Source organism: Artibeus jamaicensis, unplaced genomic scaffold (assembly GCF_021234435.1).
Source record: "Artibeus jamaicensis isolate MK-2021 breed Jamaican fruit bat unplaced genomic scaffold, CSHL_Jam_final scaffold_612, whole genome shotgun sequence".
Taxonomy (NCBI): Eukaryota; Metazoa; Chordata; class Mammalia; order Chiroptera; family Phyllostomidae; genus Artibeus; species Artibeus jamaicensis.
Genome location: NW_026522049.1, coordinates 2,597,840 through 2,616,792, shown reverse-complemented (window position 1 = coordinate 2,616,792; position 18,953 = coordinate 2,597,840). Strand labels below are relative to the sequence as shown.

General features: G+C 55.5%; 1 protein-coding gene across 3 annotated transcripts; it reads right to left on the bottom strand.

Annotated features, from left to right (window-relative positions):
* Window positions 1–2,621: 2,621 nt before the first annotated feature.
* VPS33B (VPS33B late endosome and lysosome associated) lies at window positions 2,622–18,082 on the bottom strand. 3 transcript variants are annotated; one of them, XM_053658997.1, is made up of 24 exons: window positions 17,663–17,753; window positions 17,031–17,219; window positions 14,089–14,169; window positions 13,687–13,748; window positions 12,650–12,699; window positions 12,483–12,550; window positions 10,581–10,626; window positions 9,660–9,754; window positions 9,312–9,416; window positions 8,523–8,619; window positions 8,261–8,338; window positions 7,994–8,067; window positions 7,613–7,699; window positions 7,330–7,420; window positions 7,035–7,109; window positions 6,725–6,789; window positions 6,583–6,637; window positions 5,575–5,621; window positions 4,880–5,012; window positions 4,253–4,326; window positions 3,673–3,774; window positions 3,417–3,492; window positions 3,194–3,310; window positions 2,622–2,948 (listed from the first exon to the last, which is right to left on the bottom strand). In XM_053658997.1, the coding sequence occupies exons 3-24, from the start codon at window positions 14,128–14,130 to the stop codon at window positions 2,869–2,871; spliced, it is 1,719 nt and encodes a 572-aa protein (XP_053514972.1). In that variant the 5' UTR covers window positions 14,131–14,169; window positions 17,031–17,219; window positions 17,663–17,753; the 3' UTR covers window positions 2,622–2,868. The 3 variants fall into 3 exon arrangements, with proteins under 3 accessions (XP_053514972.1, XP_037005041.1, XP_037005040.1); XM_037149146.2 differs by lacking the exon at window positions 17,663–17,753 and adding an exon at window positions 17,329–17,630; XM_037149145.2 differs by lacking the exon at window positions 17,031–17,219 and having other exon boundaries at window positions 17,663–18,082.
* Between the last annotated feature and the right edge of the window lie 871 nt (window positions 18,083–18,953).

Here is an 18,953-nt window from a genome sequence, read left to right as displayed (position 1 = left end):
GTTGCATAATAGCCTGGCATGGGGATATCTCATAACCCAATTATTTTGCTATTGATGGATACTTAGATTGTAACTTTTACACATAAATGTCTTCAGACATAAATCTTTGCATCGTGCAGTTTTGTAGGTCGATTGCTACAGGTCCCTTTCCAGAGAGGTTTATTAACTTGCCCTCCTCACAAAAAAAAGCTGCATCAGCTGAGTACGGTGCAGGTACCCCTCTCCTTTTAAACCTCTTTGCTAGTTTTGTGATGCAGTACCTTGGCTATAGTTTTACTGTTAACACCTGTGCCTGTGCAGAGCCAGGTTAGATGGGCATGTCTTTGACCCGTGGTGTCTGGGAGGCAGCTCCCCGTGTTAGAGCTTGGAGATGGTTCGCTGCAGGCCACGGGGCCACGCCTGCCCAAACTACCTTGGCAGGCAAGAAAGGCAGAGAATACAGGAGAGCAACCAGGTGTAGCCAGTTGTGGGAAGAGTCAGCAATGGGGTAACAGAGGAGGTTCCAGGCTGGGATTTAAACAAAAAGGTGGGCCACCCAGTGGTGGGACAGAGACAATGCAGGACCTGGTGGGTCCATGCAGGGAAAAAAGGGGGTGAAAGGACACTTGTGTGCCATGAGGAGGTGCTATGTGGTTTGGGATTAAGAACTGGAGATTGCGAACACAGGACACAGGTGATAGTGCTGGGAACTGTGGGAGGCCTGCCCAGGTGAGCATGGGCTACTGGGAGAAGTGAGCTGCCGACTTTCTATTTTTTCCTTCTGGACAGCCCTTCTGGCTGGCCTGCCGAGACTAGCCCGACCCAGCAAAGGGCAAGGGCAGGGCTATGTGTCTGTGGGAGTATCTGTGTTTCTAAAGGGAGTGAGATTTAAGAGGAGAATTCTGCTACTAGTCTAAGCCTGTATAACTTTTAGTTATACAGAATTCCTTTCCTCTTTACCAAACTCTGGCATTGAGAGCCACCATTCCTACCCATAGCAGACAAAGAACCATAGAACAAGACCCCCCCCCACACACCCGGGGCTGGGGGGGGCGCTGTTTTCTGTAAACTTCTTAAGCAAAACTTGGCACTTCCTTCTTTGACTCACACGTGCTGGATTACACCTGAAACCGCACAATTTCCGCATGGGTACTGGCCAACTGTTAGGTCTGGAAATTCTCTCCTTTGCCTTTTCCATGAAGGAAAAGCAAAGGATGCTTGCTTGCTTCTCATTCACACCCAAATGGTACTTTCATTGTCCTTTAACCTGTCAGCAGGGTGCCGCACGTTTGCCCACTAATATGGTGGCCCTCGGGCACTACTGGTAAATCTTGTGGCACTCTTTGTTGGTTAACTTGAGAGGTTTTCAGAAAGCTTCAAAAAGTTGGAACTGCAGACACGTTCCCAGGGCCAGCAAGGTTAGGGTGCAGAGCAATAAAAGACAACCTTGCTATCATGTCCTTTCTGCAGCAGTCCGGAAGCTAAATCAAGTTCAAGTCACAGAATGACTGCAGAGGCGCTGGGAGCATGTGCTCGGCATGTGAAATGCTTTGTGATGTGTGTGTGGGCCCCTTCACAGGGACATCCTATAACACTGTGGCGGGTGTTTGAGACTGTGGGCGCCGCACAGTGTGACTGCATGTTCACTCGGCCCCAGTGAGTACCAGAGCTGGACCCGGCACTGTCCACTTTCTCACTAGGGACTTGAGGTGTGAATCTTTCTTGGCAGATACATCATCATCATCGTGTGCAAAGAATACTGTTGATGATCTAGTGCCACAGGTTTGGAGCTTTGTTTTCAGAATGGCGGCACCATGGGCTGGGGAACAGATAGGAGGCAGGGCCCCAGGGACAGTCTTGCAAAACAATGGTCAGAGGCCCAGGTGAATGTGGGGGATAAAAAGAAAAAAAAACTGGGATGCAGGATGTAATTCCTTACAGAGACAAAACACGGGTGGATGACGGCCACGTCAAGGGAATACAGGCAGAGGGACAATCTTGGAGGGATTTAAGGTGGGGCCAGGTGGGAGCACCGGTGTGGGGCTCAGCGCTGAGACAGCGGCTTGAGGCCTGGAAGGGGTCAGCAAGAAGGGACAGAGAGAGGGGAGATGCCACACCAGGGACAGCAGGGGGGCACCCAGGAGACTGTGGGAGGACAAACAGATGGTCATGGACACAAGTACAAGAATTTCAAGAAGGAAAGGCTGCTCGTCGGTGAGATCACGTGAGAAGAGGGCTCACGGATGGGGTTTAGAGCACCGATGGGGTTTAGAGCACAAATGGGAAAAGGTGCACGGAGAGGGGGCTACCCTGGTGACCCGACGGGTACACTGCCTGCCGATGCCTGAACACACCCTAACGGGACACAGTCCTTCATTACGTACCAAGAAACCAAACGCTGAAAATTAAAGTGCCCCCTTAGGTTGAAATAACAATGAACATGTTTTACAGTGTAATGGGTCAGAACTTTAGAACTGGACGGGCGCTGACTGGCCCTCTGCAAAACTGGCCTCCCTGTGTATGGAAACGCCAGCCCCGGCACGTTTTCAGGAAGAGCCGGAGCAGGCCTGGGGCAACAGGAGTCCTGCCTGCGGAGCGCGTGACGCCCCACATGGACAAAGATGGGGGACACTACATTTCAAAGTAGAGGCTTTATTTACAGTGATACCCAAAAGGGATTTAGCAGGAGACCCTCCTCCTCCATAGCTTATCAGCATGGTCTGTAGGTCACAAGCCAGAAACAAAAACACCGTTGGGGCAGAAGCTGAGCCTTCTCCTCTGACTGGGTCCCTAAAACCGGAACAAGTTCCATGTTCCCCAGCTGGCACTTAGCAGCGTGCTTGGGGGCCACTGTTTCCAGCGCAGCGGGGAACATGTCCAGGGACAGCTTCAGGCCTTCACCTCACTCATGGCCTCCATGAGGCGGGCACTGTTGGTGACTGCTGTCGTCAGAAAGATGAACCTGTACCCTGAGGAGCCAAAAACACCAGCACCTGTGAGTGCAAGCAGGTCAGAGGCCCCGTCCTAGCAGAGGCAGCACAGAACCCCTCTGCCTCCGCAACCCGGGCTGAGCGGAAGCACCAGGGCACGGACACAGATGCGGCGCTGCTGCACAGTGGTACGCAAGTGGCAGCCGAGAGGCCTCCCTGAGCGCTGTGCTTTGTTCCCCAGAGGCCACTCATGGGGGCCGGTTGTCACTGTCCAGTTCTCTTACCTTTCTCTCTGCCCAGGAACCGCAGGGCTGAGATCTCAGAGAAAGTGCAGCCACCCAGGAACACTACCAGGATGAGACGCAGGGACTCGCTGGAGGCCTTGTCTTCTTTGGTCACATCTGCGGAGGGTGGCCTGGACTCAGCTTTTCGCTGGCACAGGGCCCCGGGGGCGGGCCCAGGCTCTCGCCCCGCCCACCCTGCCAGCCCCGCCCTCAGGCCACGCACCTGTGAAGGCCAGCTCGCTGCAGTTCAGCAGCCGCAGCACCTCGTCCAGGCCCTGCCAGCTCCGCCGCTCCAGCACCTGGGAAGGCACGGGCACCGCTTTCAGATTAAGACATGGCCGGGTGTAGGGAAGGCAGCTCGCCGAGGCCCATCACCGTCCCTGCTAGTCACCGCGCAGTCACAACCTGCGACAGGCTGAGGACAGGAGAGAACAGAGGGCGGGACACACATGGGAGCAAGGGGCAACACTGGCTCTCACCTGCTCGATGACGCGGCAGCTGAGGGGCACGTAAGCACCACTGAACACGTACGCCATGTCACGCGGCACCTTCAGGTCATACTCGCCATCCACCCGCGGGATCTGGAAAGCAAAGGGGATGCCATGAGGCAAGTGACAGCCCAGTCTGCAGTCATTTACAGGGTCGGAGCAAAGTGGCAGGTCCCTAAGAGCGGTCTTACTTCAACTAAAGGGAGAAGCCGCCGTGGCCTGCAAAAAAAGACTCCCCAAAGGTTCAGCTCCCGGTGGGCGCCAGCAGGCTCTCCTGACTTAGTTCCCACACTCCCTGGAGGGAGGGGTCCCCTCTGCAGGCCCTTCAGGGACGTAGGGTGTGTCTGTCACTACAGCGGCACTTAGCCTGTTCTCTGGCTTGTCAGGTACTTGTTCCACGTTTACTAACTGCATGAATCTGCGCATCTTGCCTCATTAGTAAAGGAAGCTCATGTTATCATGCTACCAAAGACAGCATCTTGGTATAAACAGAACAGAAGGGTTGCTGCGCATCCAAAGCCCCCTCCAGGACGGCACCCAGGCCTCTCCCATCCGTCCCTGCTGCAGGTACCAGGTTCAGCTTCTTGCTGATGGCACGAAAATTGCTCCTCTTGGCCAGAGAGCTGAAGGCGTCGGTGATCTTCCCTGGGGAAGAAACCTGTGCTAGGTTTTACCCAAGTCTGCGGGCTCAAGGCACTGCCACGGGGCACGCCACTCGGGAAGTGACAGGCCCACCTCTCCTCCAACAGCAGGGCCTGTCCCACCTCTCAGCGACCCGCCCACAGCTGCCTGGGACAGAGCAGGACACTCAGCACCGCCCCCCACCTGCGCCCATCTTCCTCCTCCTATGGGGGCCAGCCCCCTACAAAACACGGCCTATAGGTTGACCCCGGTTTACTGCTCATGTGTATGGGCTGTGGGGTCAAACCAGCCCGGGGTTCCCATGAGACTGAGTAACGGAGGGGTCTTAGATGAGCCTCTTAACCTCTTTTACAGTTTCCTCCTCTGTAAAAATGAGACCAGACTCGCCTTCATGAGGAGCTGCATTTAAAGGGCTTGGCATGTGGCGAGTGTCAGTAAGTGGCAGCAGTGGTGGCAGTTACAGCAGGAACCCCGTTCTCCTTCCCCTCCTTCCCTCTGCGCTGGGCGCTCTGCCAGCGGAGGGGTGGGGCGGGGCTCTCCAGTGCGCCCTGCTCACCGGCAGCCTTGTCTGTCACCAGCTTGCTCACTCTGCTCTCCACAGCTGTCAGGGTGTCCCCAGGGGCCTGCTCGGTGAGGAGTCCCGCTCGCCGCAGATTGGAGAAGGTCAGCAGGTGCTCGGGGCCGTAGCTCTGAAGGAAACACAGTCCGTCTCTATTGGGTGCCCACCTGGGGTCTGGCCCTGCTCAGTGACACCGGGGACGGCAGGGGGACTAGGCCGTCTATGCCTTGAGGAGCTCATGCTTGTTTGCATGAAACGTTTTCTTATCAGAGAGAGCCAAACGTCAAACCCAGAAGAAAAGCAACGTGAACAGTTAACGACCAGAGAAAGCTACTGATAGAAGGATTGGTGGGGCAGCCTCACAGATGAGACGAGGCCCGAGAGAAACACCTGGCACGGGGGCAGTTATCAGTGCCCCCAACGTGCCAGAGTGAGGGGCCGTGGGGGCACGAACTTAGCACCTGCTCCAACAGCCAAACTGTTGCGTCTCTCAGAGCCGGCTGTCCCTTGGTGAGAACCGGGGAGAGAAAGGGCAAACCCGGTGGTGGGCGGGGCCTTCCTGCTTGAAGGTGACTGTCCAGAGAACCACCCAGAGGGAGACAGGACGGGGACAGGGACAGGAGAGGGGCCCTGTCTTTTGCCTCTTTCAGAAATGTCCAGTGCCTCCCTCCACCCAGTTCTCCTGGCCGTACCTGCAGATACTGCGTTTTCAGGGATCGGTAATCTTTGGGGATCAAACCTGAGGGGGAGGAAGACACGACAGGTTTGTGAGCCAGCTGAGGTGTCCCAGAACGTACAGGCAAACCAACCAGCCAGCCAGCCAGCCAGCCCGCCCTCCTCCCCACGAGAAAACCCTAACCAGGAGAAAGGATTCGGTAAATGATGTCACCCTTGCACCCTGCAGTTGATTCAAAGCTGACCCTTCACCTGAAGCTGGCTTATGGGCAGAGAAAGCCTGCACTGGCGAGGCAAGGGGGCGCCCTGAAGCTCTGGGCGCTGAGGCACACCCAGCTGAGTGCTAATCCTATGGGGGGGGGGGGTTGGGGATGTGCAGAAGCAGGAGGGGGGGGGGGCTTCCCTGCCTCGCTCCCAGGCCGAGGGCCAGAGCTGCTGGGCAGGTCCCATGCTGTTGGGAACAAGGAGGGGTCACCTGGCTCCAAGGCCAGTCTCAGATGTGGCCCCCCACTGAGGTAAGAATAAATGGGCCTCCGGCCACAACGGAGGGGATTCACGATACGAGGACCCCTGCTCTGGGCAGAGAGCACCCTGAAACAATATTCCCCAGCTGGATGCCTTCAGCAGCAAGAACTAGTTGCTGTCACAGGCTGGAGAACCCGGGCGTTTGGAAATGCTCATGAGCTGGCTGGCAGGAGCTTTTCCCCCGTGGCCGCATCTCTCCCATAAGCCGGTGGAAGGTGGCAGAGCAGCTGGGGCAAGGACGGAGGTGCCCCCCACTCTTCGCCTGTGCAGTCCCCAGGTGCGCCGGCCCTGTCAGGGCCTGGGGGCCAGACCTCCTTGTTAGGGCGAGGACACTAACCGACCCTGCGGCCTGAAGATGTTTCGCTCCAAACAAAAATTGCTTGAATTTTATAGAGGAGAGGACCCACAGAACTGCAGGGAAGCGTCCTGTCTGCCAGGATGTCTGCTCCCCCCTCTCTCTGGCACAGCGTGGGCCTGGGACCCCTGGTCCCCGGGCTCACCGTTCTCGGTGATGGACAGAAGGCACATGAGGCGAAGGCTTTCTATAGGTGACACCTACACGGGAAGAGAGAGCCAAGGAAAGTTCAGTTTTGTAGCATGCATCCTCCCCTTCCTTCCATGGAGGGGGCGGTGCCGGCCCACCTGCCGGTCGATGTGCTCTTCGATGTAGCTGGTGCTCTCCCGGATGCCGAAGCCTTCTAACAGCGCTGTGGGTGATCAGAGGGCCGCCTGTTACCAGGGAGCAGTGCAGCGGCCGCCACGTATGCTAACGGGCGGCTCTCTCCCCATCTTCTCCCCCATCGCGGGTTAAGGGGCCCCCAGACATCTAACAGGAGCTGGCACTCTGCACAGCCGGAGTCAGCTGGACACAGCCAGAGAGCATCTTTTTGGGGCGGGAGAGGACGGGAGCCGGGGGCAGAGGTGAGTGCAGCCAGGCCGAGCCAGGAGTCACCGTGCTCGGTCTTGATGAGCTCCTGGAAGTCCTGCTTGGTTTTCTTCTTCATGATGGACTCACAGGCCCCGATATCTGCAAAGAAGATGAAAAGCCAGCTGACACATTCCTGGTTCTAGAAGGATATTCCTTTATTGTCCAGAAAAGTGAGGACCTCAAGGCAAAATGCAGAAGCGCTTCTCGCTCTGGACCAGAGGAGAGCAGCGCCTGCCACATGCACAGGGGTCTCTTTCCCGGACCGGAGGCCTCTGCCCCCTCCCCTCCCCCCTCCCGACCCCTCCCAGCCGAAACCTACGCAGACTCAGCAGGCGGTGCTCCTGTTTCAGTCCCTTCAGCTCCTGGGACACGAAGTTCTTCATCTGCTTGATGTCCATGCCTCTCCGGCGCTGTGGGGAAATCCCCCTGAGGTCACCTGTCCCCGCCCTCGGACAGGAGCACCCACTACCCTCCCTCGGTTCCATCCATCCAAGAGACATGTTGGGGACCCCGTGGTGGTGTCAGAGGGGTAGCTGGGGGCAGCAGCCTCAGGGAGGACACCGCCAAGGAGCCAGAGCAGCGGGCCGGGCTCGGAGCCTCACATCATACTGGGCCTGCAGGTTGCGGGCCTTCTGGCTCAGGAAGCTGAAGACGTTGGAGAAGTGCTCGTTGCGGATCTCACTGAACACCTGCGAGGGGAGCACCACAGCCAGAGCTCAGCGCACGGCACCGCGCCTCGCTCCCTCCCACCTCGGTGACAGAGCAGCAGCACAGGCAGCGTGCGCTGCGGCTCCAGCAACAGTGAGAGGGGGCCCAGCTGGCAGCAAACATTCGGGTCGAACCTGCTTTGGGCCGGGGGATGCGCTCTTAACCAGCGAGGACCCTCTGTCCTATACACTCGGCTTCCCCCCCACCAGGGCGGGTGCCCTTGGCCGTGCAGGACAGAGCCCCCGGGGACCCACCGTGAGCACCCACGCCCTCACCTTGTCCTCAGCATTGAGCAGCACCTTCAGGCTCTTGTCAGAGGATGTGATTTCTGGGCCGAAGTCGACACTCCCTTGGAGAGCGGAGGGGACAGCCGTGAGGTTCTGCGAGGAGGCTCCCCTCCTTCCCCGCCCAGAACTGCCTGCCACAGGCCTCCAAGCATCCAAAGCCAGCAGCACGCCCAGAGCCCGGGTCGCTGCCGGCAGCCACCCCACACAGGCGCCCGGAGCTGAGGACCCGCCCCTGCTCACTGAGGCGCCGCGTACCACACTTGATGCGGAAGGTGTCGTCCACCAGGCCCTCGTACACCACCTGGGAGCAGAGCGCCGTCACGAAGTCCACGTCTGAAACCAAGACCCCCACCGTGAGAGTCCCCCTGGTGCCGCCTGCCACCCGGTTTGCTCAGCATTGGCTCAAGAGCCGTTCCCAGGCCCGAGCACCCGGCACCAGGGCCGTCTGAGCCACTGCTCGGCCCGCACCGCCACGGCCTCCGGGCCCAGGCACACGGGCGTGCTGAGCGCCGCTCACCTCTGTCCAGGAGGAAGATGTGTCCGATTTCTGGCCTGCGGCCCTTGGCTTCACCATCCTCCTCCTCTTCTAGTTTCCTCCACAGTTCGTACGACATCTGCCAGGGATCAAGACTTGCTTTTTTTTCCCCCAAAATTTTACATTTTCTTTTAATCTAACATTTTCACTTTGAGATGTTCATAGATGCACATGCAGTGGTGAGAACTATGAAACATTCTTCACCTTCCGCCCCAGGTCCTCCTGCAGCCCCAAACCTACAGAAGCCCCTTCACATGGGACACTTCTCCTGGACCCCAAGAGGGGAGCAAATATTTAAAAAGATTTCATTTATTTCTTTTTAAAGATAGGGAAAGGGAAGGAGAAAGAGAGGGAGCAAAACATCGATGTGCAAGAGAGACAGCAATCTCTGGCTCACACTCCAACCAGGGACCAGGCCTGCAACCCAGGCTTGTGCCCTGACCGGGAATCAAACTGGCAACCTTTTGCTTTGCATGATGACGTCCAACTAAGTCAGCCATTCTGGTCAGGGTGGGAGCTAACTGTCAACAACCTTACCTATTCTGGTCCCTTTTGTTCCAATCCCCTCTCTCCCTGCCCCATCCCCAAGATACGGAGGTCCAGGAGCCCTGGCTCTGGCCTTCCTGTTAGCCGCCCAAGTTCTGCTCTGAGGAACGGCTCTGCAACAGTGAAAGCAAAGGAAATAACAGACTTCCTGCTGTGGATGCCCCGGACAACCAGACAACCCGTGGTGGGGCGGGAACGGGGACGCGGGGCCCTGCCAGCGCTCACCTTGGCGCATCTCCCGATGCCGTAGCAGTTGGGGAAGGGGCCGTAGAGAGTGCTGAGAAGGTGCAGGGCCTGCGCCACTGTGTTGATCCAGCGCTGGTCTCCTTCCTGCAGGGACCACAGGGGCCGCAGACATGGAGGCCAGCCCGACAGACCCACCTGGGAAGTGCCGGCCGTGGGGACACTCAAGGGAGTTCACTCTGACTGTCCCCAAAGGAAGTCCCATGCCCACTAATAAGTGGCATTCAATCTCCCAATCGCTGTCACACACAACAGATTGTAGGAGTCGGGTGAAGGTACATCAGTGTCGCCAGCCCACTGGACCCTGAGACCCGAGGGCCCGCCGTGTACCAGGAAGTAGTCCCTGAAAAACTCGGGCAGCTCCATGCTCAGCAGATCCACGTCGAGAGGCAGCAGAGAGAAGGCCCACTCGTCACAGCTCACGTCTGTGGGCACAGGGCGCCTCAGCCTCCCTGCAGAAGGCACGGGCTCCACGTACACAGGCACGCGCGCCAGCCAGCGTGCGAAGGCACCGAGCGCGTGCACACGCCTCGGCTGCGCTGAACACGGCAGCTCGAGGATGAGGAAGCCACAGCCCGAGCCCCAAAGGAGCCCAGAGGCCAGTAACCGATGAGACACGGGCATGACAGCTCGTGATATGATGCGACTGGGAGCTGTTTTCCTTAGGGTCCCGGCCAGAAACACCAAGGAAACAGGCGGTCCCAGTGCGACAGGCACTGACTGAAAGGCGCCCATGGGCAGGCACTAGGCTGGGCACTGGGGACGCGGGGAGAGAATGGACCTGCCCCCAGTCTCCTGGGCAGGTTCTTATGCCTCCTGGGAGACCTGCACCAGATGAACGTAGTTACAGCTGGGCCCCAGAGGACGAGAGCGCACCAGCCTTGCAGGGTCTAAGCTCAAACCAGGTTGCAGGAAAGAACCCTCCAGAAGTGACATTTAGGCTTAGACTGTAGGTAAGATGGGGGTGGGGGAAAGCGTAGGGTAGGGACCATTCCAGCCACTGCAGGACGTGCTGCAGGGAAGGCCATGGCCAGGTTGGAACACTCCAGGGAGGGAGGGCACAGCTTCTCCTGGGGGGATCATAGAGGGAAGGGCAGAGCAGCTGGTGACTTCCCAGGACAAGCCTGAGCATCCCTTCCCACTGTCCCCCTGCTGGGCTAACTGGGATGCAAGAGGAGCAGGAGGGGACGGGGGAGGACAATTGTTCCTTCTGCATCCACTGCCCCCCATCGCCCATGCTCTGCTCCTCACCTCCGAAGATCCCCTCCTCCTCCAGCACCATCTCACAGGCATAGAACTGCGGGAGGAAAGGAGGCCGGTCAGCAAACACCGCTCCGTGCCCTTGCTGTCCTCGGCGGTCCCCGGTGAGGACAGCAGCTGCTGCAGCCCACTGGAGGACCCAGACGCTTAGGTAGAGAAACCACTGGAGTCACGAGCCTAAGGCCGTGTTTCCCTGTCCTCCAGCCCCCCATTTCCTGTATGTATTGAGTCTGCTATGCAGGCAGGGATGGGGAGGGCAGGGCAGCTACAGACGGCACGGAGAGAGGGCGCTCTGGTTGGGACGTGTCCGTGGGACCCCTGGAAGCACTGAGGGATCTGGAGACACAGCCTTGGTTGGGGGTCAGTGGCACACACACTGCATTTAAAGCGGGTGGCCCGTCCAGGAGAAGAGAGCCCAGGACCGGGCCCAGGGGGACGCCAGAGCCAGGTGGAGGCCAAGAGCTTCACCAGGAAGGTGAACACTGCGTGCTATTTCACTGTCACGAAGAAGAGTCCTCCTCGTCCCTCACACACTTGTGTCAGCATAACTGAAACCCACAGGCCTGCCTTTAACACTAACGAATGGAATTCCAGAGCCCAGTTTGAAAACGGCCATTTATTAACAACAGAGCCTCAGGGCAGGACAGAGACCTCTCCTCTCTGATTCCTTGTACAGCGTTAGATGGGAAAACTCATACAAACATCAGTTTTGTTTCTCTGTAATATAGCGGTTTGTATTCAAAACTGTTACCGCCTTATTCTCATCATTGTTTAAACAAATCTGTCCTTGGAAAAGTTTAATTAGAAAAAAAGGGTTTTGTAAGATGCCAAAAAAATGAGAAATGATTGCCCCAGCTCCTTTGGTGACATTCAGGAGTAACCTGTAATTGCGACCGATTATCTTATTCAGGGACGTCTTGCCCTGGTGGAAGCCACACTCGACATGTTCCTGAACAGGACTCGGGGTGGCGAGACCCTGCTGCAACCTCCAAACCACGCTCAGAACAAGACCACCGGCTCTCTCCTCTAACTCCTTTTACACAAGGAAAAAGCAGTAGACACCTGTGACTCCACTCAGTTTCTAGACACTGAAAGTCGTAGCGTTTAAATTAAAAGACATAAGTACCCCATTTTACAGATGAGAAAACTGAGACACAGCAATCACCCAAGGACCACACTTCAGCTTCGGAACCTTTAGGCTCCTTTCATCCCTGAAGAAACCCCCGTCCCTTCAGCTGTGACTTCTACCCGCTCTAGCTGTGGCCCGCACTACCTGGCGCAGCCTTCCAGGCCGACCCGGGCGGGGCACGCCCCTGCACGCCCCTGCACGCCCCTCCTCTGGTCAGCGGGGCTGCGCAGGCACCTCCGACACACCTCGCTGATGGGGGGCAGAGGAATGGAGACCCGCAGCTGCCAGGGCAGATTGCGAGCACTGCTCTCATGGAGGGAAAGCTGGAAGGGACCTCGCCCAGCTCTGCCGCCTCACTGTGTGGCACACAAGCTGGGGAGCAGTCACACGGTCTCTGCGGTGCCTGCCCGTGTGAGGAAAGGTCAAGCACGGGGAGGCTATGGCTTGGCGTACTTATGACGGAAGCTGCAGCGAGAGAGCCACGGACAAGCCCCAGCGTCTCGGGCCACTCCTGCACAGGAGTCGGCGCCAGCTGCGGGGGTCAGTCTTGTGTGGGGGCCACCTCGCTCAGTCCCCAGTCCACATTTGGGGTAGTCTGGTGACAGGCCCTCTGCTAAGCAGTCAGGTCTATGTTAGTAAGACAGGGACAGGTGCTTGCTCAATCCATATAACTTGCTTTGGGGGAGATGGAGCTGTTTCCCCCGCCTCCCTTCCTGGTCCTGAATCCTGTGCTCCCTCAGCCCCTCCCACCAGGGTCCACTCACCTTCTGAGGGCTGAAGATCACTTTGTACTTTCGGGTCCGGCCGGCCAGCTTGTCAGCATTGACGAGGCCTGTGGACAGGGAATGCGATGTGGAAGGCGGTGGGCCAAGCCTCAGAGGAGGAGTGGGGAGGCAGGCGCCTCCACCCCACCCGTGGCCCGCGTACTCACTGGCAATGTAACGCACGTTCTTGATGCGGGGTCTGACCAGGAAGCACAGTCTGGGGGAGGGAAAGGGCGACACTGAGGGAGGAAAAGCAACTGAAACTGACACAATGCCCGCTCCTCTCAACAGGCCCACAGGTCTCAGTCTTGCCACGCCTGGGCCACTCGCGGCGGCAGAGACACTGCACTTGGAGGTGACAGGGGACACTCTCCGGCCCTATGGGGCACCCAGGAGTTCCTATTCTCAGATAACTTACAATTTATCAGGCAAAACAGGACACACACGATGTATAAAGTATGAAACAAGCATTAAAAATCACACAAGAAGGTATATAACATATTTTCCGAATTGGGGTTCAATAATACATTCTCCATGTATCCGGGAGAATTTCTCCTCTGAGGGTGTACGTTACTCAAGATGGAGAAATATTAAAAAGAAAAACAAAAACCAGACAGTAGGCAGTGCGTGACTGTACCTAGAGAATGGCACTGATACCCAACACCCTGGAAATCCAGAGGGGGGCCCCCAGAGGAGGCGGGGCAGCCTCTGAAGGCTGGGTACTGTTACAGGAGCAGCAGGGACAGGAGGGCACCTCGGGCAGGGTGGGTGTAGTGGCCAAGAGGGCGAAGGCGCGTGTGCAGAGCCGGGGAGCACATGCCGGCTCGTGGCAAGCAGAGGCCTGGCCGGAATGGCAGCGTGAGGCCACACTGGAGACTCCCTTGGCTTCTGCAATGAGCAATTTGGACTTTGCTCAGAAAGAAAGGGAAGACTTGCTGGTTCTTGAGAAGAGTGCCGTGACAATATTTTTGAAAGTGTCATCTGGTAGAGATGGCAGACTGGGTTAGAGAGAGAAGAGGGGAAGGGAGGGACAGCTGCAGCTGGGGAGACCAATGAAGGGGCCGAGGTGGAACCTAGCGTGGAGCTGCGACAGAGCAGGGTGGGGAACCATATCGCGACCATCCCGGGGCCAGACCTCAGCCAGGGACAAGCATGCAGGGACGGCCTCTGGCTTGGAGCTGAGCCGAGTCCCCGAGGCACTCACTGTTCACTGGAGCTCAGGGCTGGCCTGTTCTCCACCTTGTACAGCTTGTCTACTTCGTGTTGCTGCGGAGAAAACCCAACAAGACAAGGGACGTGGGGCCCTTGGAAACCCACAGCCTGATGCAAACACAGGGGACTGGCCTCCTATTTATGCTGACTCGAGAAATCCAACTGTCCCCCTGACGACCATGCCCTGAACCTTCCTCAAAAACCAAAAATAAAACACTTCAAAATGTGGACAACAGCAGCGACCCCCACTTGGAGCATCCAGTCCTGCTACCCCCCCCCCCACCGTGTACCCTGTGAGGGTGGTCACTCCTCAGTAATTTGTGCTGTTTGTCAAAAGGAAAATGCTTCATGAGTAGGGTGTGGCCTGAGCCCACCTGGAAGAAAGGGCAGGTACCTTCAGGATGGAGACGTTGGCGATTCGATCCAAAGGGCTCATGAGGTCTGCCTCGATGAACAGGTCCTTTCTCCCTGGAAGCTGAAGGAGACACAGCATCCTGGGCCCACTCCCGGGTCACACCAGCTCCCTCAGTGAGAGCCCGTGCAGCTGTGTGGTGAACCGAAGCGTGGTCTCTGGGCGGGAAGGGCGGAGACGCCATCTACCCCGGCCCTTATTTGCTGCTGATGTGTCCACAGAGGACACTTCTCTATATAGTCACCTCTTTTGTCTTCTCGTTTTGTGTGCCAGCAGGAAAATATCTCCCCTTCTTTCTGAGGTTAACCCTTTGTCACTCAGCCCTCCAACCTGGCCTGTGACCCTGTCCTTTGTCACCGCCCCTCTTCACCACTGTGCCTCCCAATAGTCCTGGTCCTGCTGGACAAAGGCCAAACAAAACCAAACCACGCCTGGCATTCTGCACCCCCTTGAACTGCCAAATCTCTTTTTTTCCATACCTATTTTTTAATTTAATTACTGTTCAAGTACAGTTTTCTGTCTTTTACTCCCATCCCATCCCAACCCCCCCAGTGCTCCCCACTTCCCTTCCCATCCCCCCCCACATTAGTTTTTTGACCATGTGTCCTTTATACTTGTTCCTGTGAATCCTTCCCCTTTTCCCCTGAAATTCTCTCCCCTCTCCCCTCTGGTCCCTGTCGGCCTGTTCTCTATTTCAGTGTCTTTGGTTATATTTTGCTTGCTTGCTTGTTTTGTTGTTTAGGTAGGTTCCTGTTAATGGTGAGATCATATGGCATTTGTCTTTCACCGCTTGGCTTATTTCACTCAGCATAATGCTTTCCAGTTCCATCCGTGCTGTTGCAAAGGGTAGTAGCTTCTTCTTTCTTTCTGCTGCATAGAATTCCATTGTGTAAATGTACCATAGTGCATTGATCCATTCATTTACTAATGGGCACCTAGGTTGCTTCTAACTCTTGGCTATTGTAAGTTGTGCTGCTGTGAACACTGGAGTACATAGGTTCTTTTGGATTGGTGTTTCAGGGTTCTTGGAATATAATGCTAGCAGTGGAATTGCTAGTGGGTCAAAAGGCCCAATTCCTAGTGGGTCAAAAGGCATATTCATTTTTAATTTTCTTAGAAAATTTCATACTGTTTTCCATAGTGGTTGTACCAGTCTGTGATCCCACCAACAGTGAACTAGGGTCCCCTTTTCCCCACAACCTGTCCAACATTTGTTGTTTGTTGTTTTGTTTATGATAGCCCAAATCTCTTTTTCAGGAGCTTCACCACTCCTAATGTGGTTCTCACGTGGCTGGGGGAAGGTGAGGGCCCACTGAGAGGCAGGGGGAAGGAACGTGGTGCAGGTGTCCTCCCAACGAGGCCTTGATAAGTGGGGCAGGTGCTGGCAGTGACACAGCAGGAGGGCAACCCAGCAAAAGCTGGGGAAAGAGCAGGCGGAATGGAATGGTAAGAGCAAAGCAAAGCAGGCAGTTCAGTGTGGCTGATGCACAGGCCCGTGCAGGGCGGCGGTTTGCAGCCCCAATGTAAGGGAGTCTGGAAAACACTTGCCAAGAATTGGGCCCGAAGGGCTGGCCCCAAATGCCGGGTGGGAGAGTTTGTAGTTGGCCGTCTAAGGAACAGGGAAAGCAGGAAGCTCTTGTGCACCGGAGCCTCCTTTCCTGTGAGCTGGGTCTGGGAACTGTGGGGGAAACGGGCTGCAGACGGGGGACACTGGAGCAAGGAGCCCAGTTGTGGGGTTCATGGGACAGTCCAAGCAGCTCAGGCATGTGGCGGTGAGTGAGGCCCTGAGTCAGGCTGGTTGGCGGTGTGAACAAAATAGGTTACTTAAGAGACACGTGGAATGTGTAACAGAATTTTTTAAATGAATGAAAGAAATGAACCGTGTTAATGGTGCTTGCATCCAGGTGCTTGTTTTCTTTGTATTTTCCTTTATCTTGTACATGTCCTAATACTGTGTGACTATTACTTTATAATCCCTATTTTAAAAAGTCAGGTGGAAGGAAATATCCATAGGACTCAATAACTGGTTCAGTCAATATGAGGAGGGAAGGAGAGTCAAAGCTGATTCTTAGGGTTCACATCTGAACAGCAATGCCCCCTGACAAGAACTGAGACAGAAGTGAGTTTGAAGAGGATGTCATGGCACTGGGACCCACATGGCCACACTGAGTCAGTCGCCCTTGTGGCTCCTTGTCCCCACCTACACTGCATTGACAAGTTCCTCTCCTTGGTGGTCCCTTTTACTCTCTTTCCTGTGGCTCTCACCCGGGCAAGTGGCTTTAACTAGCACCTCTTCAATTCCTCCCATCTGTTGAGTATCATGTGCAAATCAGGGCACAGAAAAGTGAAATAAAGAGGTTCTCCCAAGTCCCCACCTCCATCCCGGCGGTGGCTCTCCTGCTCCATCTGCTGGACGGTGTAAGCAGTTGCTCCTACCAGCTCTTAACTTCACCCTATTCAAACCCAAATTAAGGAGCTTTCCCCACCCAATCCGTTCCTCTTTCTAATTCTCCCGTTCACTTCCATTCAGTGTCCATGCAACAAATATTTATTAAGTACATGCTATGTGCCTGACTCTCACAAGGTATACAGTGTTAAACAAAACAGACGAGTTCCATCCTCAAGGCTCTTTCAAGCTAATGTCTGGAAACATGGACATTGAACAAACTATGTATGTAATCATTATATTTGCAATTATATTAACATCATTACTTTCCTATTAACTCTAGTTTAAATCTCAAACTCAGCTTTGCTTCTCCCTCAATCTTTACAACCAATTAACAAGTCTTTGAATCTTCTTTCACGGTGACTTAAAAGGCCATTATCGCCCTCCATTCTCAGTGTCGCTAGTTTTGGGTGGGCCTTTACTACCTCCGCCTGGTCTGTGTTCTTCAAATTGCCCTTCTGCTCGTCCATTTACCCACCTGCACTTGCGGTTATGAGAACCGCCTTCAAGTACAGCTTCAGGCCACAGATGGGGCGGGGTGGGGGATCCTTCAGTGGCCGCCTACTGTGCAACATGTGGTCATGATCTTCCCTGTAAATGCCTCGTCCTTCCCTTGTTCCTCAACTTTGCTCCTCCCAATCCATTTCCGGGGAAACTGGTCTCCCAACTTAAAAAAAAAAAAAAAAAAGCTCATTCTTCACATTCTGGCTCGTTGAAACTCCTAGCTCACTCCAGTTAGAAATGACTGCGTATTCTGAACGCTTCAGGCACCCTACCTATCACTCACTCAGCACACGATACGCTGGGTGTGGCCATTCGTGTGTCCTGCAGCTCCTCCTGGAGTGTGGGCTCCCTAGGAGCAAAGATGTCTTAACCAGCTCTCCCTTCCAGTGATGCCTGGCACCAGGGCTGTGTCCCTTGCCTCTATGGGAAAAAGCTGGTTTCCATGAACTCTCTGGCCGGGTCCCACGTTTTCTTCCCTGGGGGCTTCATTTCGGGCCTGCCCCAGAAGCTCCAAGGACAACATCAAAGGCCAAGAACAAGCTCAAGGGGACTCAACAAGGAAGAACCACGCGTGCAGCAAAGGTCCCCGGCGCGGCGGGCACTGACCTGCTCCAGCAGGTAGATGAGCTGGTCTCGGGCTAGCCTCTTGAGCATGGAGAAGTCAGGCAGCTCCGGGGCATCCGGCCGATGTGGGAAAGCCATGGCCACGGGGTGTCAGAAGGGGGTCGCCCTCAGCTCCCCCAGGGTCGGGAGCACCCCAGGATAAGCGCAGGATGACTCTCCTTCAGGCCTGGGCACGGACTTGGAAACAGCCCCCGAAGGGGCCCTCACTCTTCAGCTGCGCTTGAGGAAAGAATGGCCACCTCCCGCCGAGACAGCCACCACCTCAGTTACCCTCTTCTCACGCCTACAGCCACCGTGTCCCAACCCGCCCCTAACAAAGGCCCGCTGCTGGTCAGCAGGATTCCGGTCTTGTTTCTGCAGGGAGAACCCCGCCTACTGACTGACAGGAGAGGCTTCCGGTACTTCCGGAAGTCCTCCTCCCATCACCGGAGCTTGGCGGAGCAGAAATGGACGGTGTCTTGGAAGGGACATTTCAAAACCGGAGCCAACGCCTCAAAGGTCCAGTCTCATTTCTGGTCAGAGAGGTGTGCTCCTATGGTAAAACTAGTGCTTAAGGGCACACTCGATTCTCCTAGCTCATTCAAGCGAGGGTTGGGCACTCGCTTGATTTCAGAACTTCGTACAATGGGTGAAACGCATCGGAGACTTAACAGCGCTGATGATGGGTCTCTTGACTGTCGGTCAAAGTTACTCTTAGGGGCGTGCTAGCTAGCAGCTCTCTGGCTTCCGAGCTGCAGGGGAGATTCAAGAGTTGGGGAGTGGGATTAGGGTGCGAGACAGTGGGAGAGGACAACGCGTTGGGATCCAATGGGAGCTAAAAGTCCCGCCGCCTGTAACCTTTGGATACCAGGGTTTTGACTTATTAACGTCCTTCATGGGATAATGGATTGATAAATTATGGCGTATTCATAAAAACAAATGCATAAATGAAAGAAGCCAGAACGAGGGTGGCATTTGCGTGATGCCGCTTACATAAGGTTCTAGGACAGGACAAACTGATCTGTGTTGAAAAAATTTCAAAAAAAGTGCTTGACTTTGGGATGATAACTGGAAAGAGAAATTAGGTAATTTTCAGGGATGATGGTAATTATACCTACCTATTTAGAGAGTAGAAAAAACTTACAGAGTTATAAAGAATAGATTCTGCTGGCAATAACCTGAACTCAGTAATCAATCATAACAACACATCCTCATCTCCTGCATAAGTCAATAGGAAGTACAGAGCATCCATCACTCTCTGCCAAAACTTTGACCTGACCAAGCCTCAAGACTA